Consider the following 5,000-nt stretch of genomic DNA (forward strand, 5'->3'; position numbering starts at 1 on the left):
TGTCTGTTTGCACTTTTCTACGATATTTTGCACTTTTAAATGTCTTTGCACAATATTTTGAGTGTCTTTTTACATGTGATTTGTTTCTTTAATAAGTCTCTTTTTGCACTTTCTTGTTGTTTTGATTTTTCTTTCACTTTCTAATTTTTAAAAATTATTTTCTATCTCTTTCGAGGTGAATTACGTATTATTCGTGTTAGTTTTTATCTAGTATCTAATGAAAAAAAAAATCATTCTAGCACTAAGGAAGATCCAGATTTCATTAAAGAATTTCTAAAGTTTGTAATCTCAAGCTATTGTCATCAAAAACTTCTTCAAAATATTAATTATGTACTTATTTTCATAACTCAACATTGAGAGCTTCTCACGGTACGTCTCATGTGATATCAAACTTCAGGCTTATTATTTCGCTCATTTGAAGAACGATTTATGGTCATTACAGTCTCAAGATATCAAACTGCAGAGCTGGCCGGAGTCACAATTCCAAAGGATTAAATGGATATATCAGTAAAACGTTGCTATAAAAAGAATTTAATCGTAAACCCTAATATTCCATCTACATGCAGGTGTAAAATACCGACAGAAATGGCTGCCAGTATTGTAGTCTGAATGTTTTCACTATCTTTTGCATTTATTACATGTTATCTTAACGAGATAGTGTGCGAGGAGCAGAAAAGGAACTCCGTCAGGCTCATAAATACCTTATTCTTGGAAGTCTGGGATATTTATGAGTTACAAAGGATTAAAGACCGAATTCCGTATATAAAAGAAAGTGTGAATAACGATGTCTATCTTCACAGCGCAAGAGTTGTATTCGACTTCTATTTTGTATTTCTGATGAATATCTAATGGAAACACACCAAATAAATCTTTTTTGCAGTGTGGTTCTCCATTTTTATTCATAACGTTTTCATCACTTGTCAGCATGCACGATATTCATCGACTTCCGTGTTGCAGAGGCATAAAGTGACCCCCCGAGCCACTGTATCAGATATCCTCCATTGACAGTAACTCGTCTAACTCTTTTTAAACGAACTATGAAATGCGTAGGAAATAGTTCATACTCTCTTGTTGCTGCACTTCTGTTTATGGCGAAAGTTGCCACGAGAACTGCTAACGGGAAAACAACTGAAATGGCCTGTAAATGTAGTACAGATTTTATGAACGAACTTCAGCCATTACCAATTATAAACATAAAATTCCATAATGATGAGGCTGCCAGAAAGTTTAGCGATAACACGCAAGGTACTCTATAGGCCATCAGAAGTTTTAAAGCGGCAGAAGTAAAGGGGATTACCTTTGTATTACGAGTTGTTATTTTGACTATCAGAGGCTTTTGTTCTTCATTGTTACTGAACAAGAAAAGAACAAAATAGCGTCCTCTCTCTTTCTGTTTAGCTGTTTATATGTTTATTCTATCTGTCTTTCGCGCTCACCTGCGTTTATAATTAACTTTAGAAAAAAATTATATATATTATTGTTACTATAATTATCATTATATTTTTTGTGTGCGTTATTATTATTATTGTCATTATTATTATTATTATTGTTATCATTATTTTTGTTATTATCATTATCATTATTATCATCCTTGTCCTTATCCTTATCATCACCATTATTATTACCATTATTGATATTATTATTATTATTATCATCATTATTATTATTATCACTATTATTATTATTATTATTATCATTATTATTATTTTCATCATTATTATCATTGATATTGTAATGATTATGATGTCATATTTATCATTGTTATTTTACTAATGATATTATTATCTTCTTAATATCACTATAGTTATTATTATCATTATTACTATTGTGTTATTCTTTTTTCTTTTTTTTCTTCTTCTTATCATTACTATCATTAACATATTTATTATCGTTATGTTCTTCGTTATCATTATACTAATAGTATTGCATTTTTGATAATCATAATAATAATAACAACAATAATAATGACAACAACAACAAAAGAATACTAAAGAAAACAACGATGATAATAATAACAATAATCGTTGTTGTTATCATCCTTATCACGAATTCGCGGCTGGGGTTTCAGGCCTCGAAGGAGCGCCGTGCCCTGGTGGCTCCCCCTCGGCCCCCGCTCGACCACCACCACGGAGCCTCCTCCCCTCGACCCCCTAGAGTACGTCCTCCGTCGGCGCCTCCGGCAGAAGCAGCAGAGGCAGGGACACTACGCTGAAAACAGAAGGGGAAGTGGCGAAGGGAAGAAGAAGAAAAAGTTTGTATCTGGTGAATTTTTTTTCTTTTTTTTTTTGTTATATATGGGGGAAATGAAATTATTGACCTTCATTTGATATATATATAATTTTATATATATATATATATATATATATATATATATATATCAATTCAATTTGCTCGAATATATCTATGAGTTTAACGTAAATCTGCGACTCATCTTAGCCCTGACCTGACCACAGGGTGCAGCGCGTGACCTTCATGGTGCCGAGCCAGAGCGACGAGGACACCGCCGTCTGCGCGCCGTCTTCTGGCATCCAGGCCTTCACTCTCCTCAACTTCCTTCTCGCAGCGGGTTCCTTAACTACGAACATCCTCAATAACAACAACAATAACAATAACAACAACAACAACAATAACAACAATCAGAATAATGTCAACGTTAATAATAACAATAACAATGCGAATAATGTAAACAATATCAACTTCAACCAGATGGGGAGGAGGAGGAGGCGAGGGCTGGCTGGCAGCTACAGGGATGGGATGGTAAGTGTTTTCTTTTCTCTGTGTTTTTCGTCAAATTCTCTAACTTGGTTTCCTCTTCTCCATATTGGTCTGGTTTCTTTTTCTTCTCGAGTTTACTGAATACCTCACCCTGAAATTTCCTAATTTACGAGGTAAGAGCACAGAAAAAAAGATAAAAAACGTCAATAAGTGTTGTTTACTACATGTACTATCGCTTTAGACTGTAGAAATATAAAGAACTCAATGTATTTCATTGCAATAAAGCAATATGCACAGCTCGTTCGAAAGCATGCGCCCCACACAAGCTGTTGTCGCGAGAACTGCTCCGTAACCGCGCATCACATCCCTCAGCTCCCGGCCGTCGCCCTGGTAGACGCCCCTGAGGTCTGGGGAGCCGCCGCCCCATCGACGTCCAACAAAACCGCCTCCGGGCAATCCACCTCGACCGCGGGCTCTTGCAGGGGCGACCCCCCCGAAGACCAGGTCCGCATGGCTCTCCTCTTGTCCTTCGACCTCGCGCAGGCGGCGCTGGACGAATTTTCAGACATCCTCCAGGCCAAGAAACCTCTTCGGAACAATGGTGTGGCGGACGGCAGGATTCTCATAAGCTCTTGGGACAAAGGGATGTCCCGGAGGCTTGAAGTCGCGGTCGGGGTCCTTCGTCAGTATGCCTGTCACACCCTCAGATTGGCCAAGAGGTCAGGCGAAGTGGCGGAGGTGGTTCTGCAGGAGCTGAGGTGAGGACTTGCAACATACCTTCATATTTGAGAGGCGGGGAAGGGCATTTGTAACATAAAGCGTAGATACGATGAGGTCCCTGTGGTACGGAAGAGTAGAACGTGTTGAATTTGCATAAATACTGAACACTAATAGGCTGAATATATAATTTCATTAACACCGTTGGATAGAGATACTCAGACTTAATAAGATCTTGTGTCAAAGTCCTTATTTCACTTACCCTCTACTTCTAGAAGATGAAAGACGTATCTGAGACAACATTCATGCATCATTTCTCTTTCAGTTTAATTGTCCTTGGTTACATCGACGAAGGTCTCCCGCCTCTGATTCTGCAAGACCTTGAGTGTCTCACCTGACGCTACGAAACTTTGCTGAGTCATGTTCGTACAACTGCCTTAGAAAATACCCCCTGTTATAGTAATGTTTTAATCACTCCCCTAATTATATAATGATAACCGTTATGACCTCTTGAGGCTCCTTAGTTAATAGTATACTTAAAAGTTATCGACGAGTTTATAACGTGAAACAGATATTTTTAATTGATGTGTTCTAATTATGTGAGAAATATGTTCTGCTTTTCATTCAAGACAACGTATGGTTTGTTCCCACTGAACGTATTCTAATACTGCAAGAGAAGCGTATGGAAAAACATATTCATATGAAAGACTATTATTATGTTAATAATATTTGTTGTTTTGATTAGGCTGATTTATATTATGTTTCCCTCTTATTAAAGAATTTGCTGTTGCAGTAGAATACCGAAATGATCAGGAAATTAATTTTGAGAGAAATCATCATAATGTCGTCGTTGTTATGATCATCCTTGTTATTAATATCATCTTTATCATCTTATACTTATCCACTGTCAACATCATTGTCATTGTCATCATTAATCAGCTTTGGTATAACTGCAGTGTGCTGACCATATATTGAATGTGGAATCTTTTCTTGTCAGTGCATTTAATGTAAACAAAAATTCGTTATCATCGTTATTATATACAATCCTGTGATAATTCATGCTGTTCTAATATATAATCATACTATTTGTGTTGTGTGTGTGTGTTGTGTGTGTTATTTTCAGTAGTGTGTGTGTTGTTGTGTGGCTGTTTTGGTATGTGTTGTGTGTGTTGTGTGTGTGTGTGTGTGTGTGTGTGTGTGTGTGTGTGTGTGTGTGTGTGTGTGTGTGTGTGTGTGTGTGTGTGTGTGTGTGTGTGTCTAACAGACAAAAATGATAGGAAAAAAATACGTTTTTCCAATAATGATTTAAGCTGAGCAAGAACTTTTATTTTATCAACAAATAAACATTTTTAATGGTATGTAAATTCAGTGAAACGGATATAATCTGCATGATGGAATATTGGATTTCAAAAAGTATTTACTATTTTGTCTTAATCTCTTACATAATACTTACTAATTGTCCTCTCGAAATGTAATTTTTGAATTTGGCTTCCATTACACTCACTAATTAGCTTATCTATTTGCCATTCTTGCTCCAAATTCTTACATATTACTTTTCAAATTGCCTC

General features: G+C 36.5%; 1 protein-coding gene across 1 annotated transcript in view; it reads left to right on the plus strand.

The window, feature by feature from the left end:
* The window catches only part of LOC119578772 (homeobox protein 5-like), a 4,835-nt gene extending 378 nt beyond the window's left edge, over nucleotides 1-4,457 (plus strand). The window contains exons 2-5 of the mRNA XM_037926394.1: nucleotides 2,069-2,251; nucleotides 2,454-2,757; nucleotides 3,088-3,473; nucleotides 3,758-4,457. Coding sequence (XP_037782322.1) covers nucleotides 2,069-2,251; nucleotides 2,454-2,757; nucleotides 3,088-3,473; nucleotides 3,758-3,830 — 946 coding nt within the window. The 3' untranslated portion in view covers nucleotides 3,831-4,457. The remainder of the gene's footprint in view (nucleotides 1-2,068; nucleotides 2,252-2,453; nucleotides 2,758-3,087; nucleotides 3,474-3,757) is intronic.
* The last annotated feature ends 543 nt before the right edge of the window (nucleotides 4,458-5,000 follow it).

Source organism: Penaeus monodon, chromosome 11, assembly GCF_015228065.2.
Source record: "Penaeus monodon isolate SGIC_2016 chromosome 11, NSTDA_Pmon_1, whole genome shotgun sequence".
Classification (NCBI taxonomy): Eukaryota; Metazoa; Arthropoda; class Malacostraca; order Decapoda; family Penaeidae; genus Penaeus; species Penaeus monodon.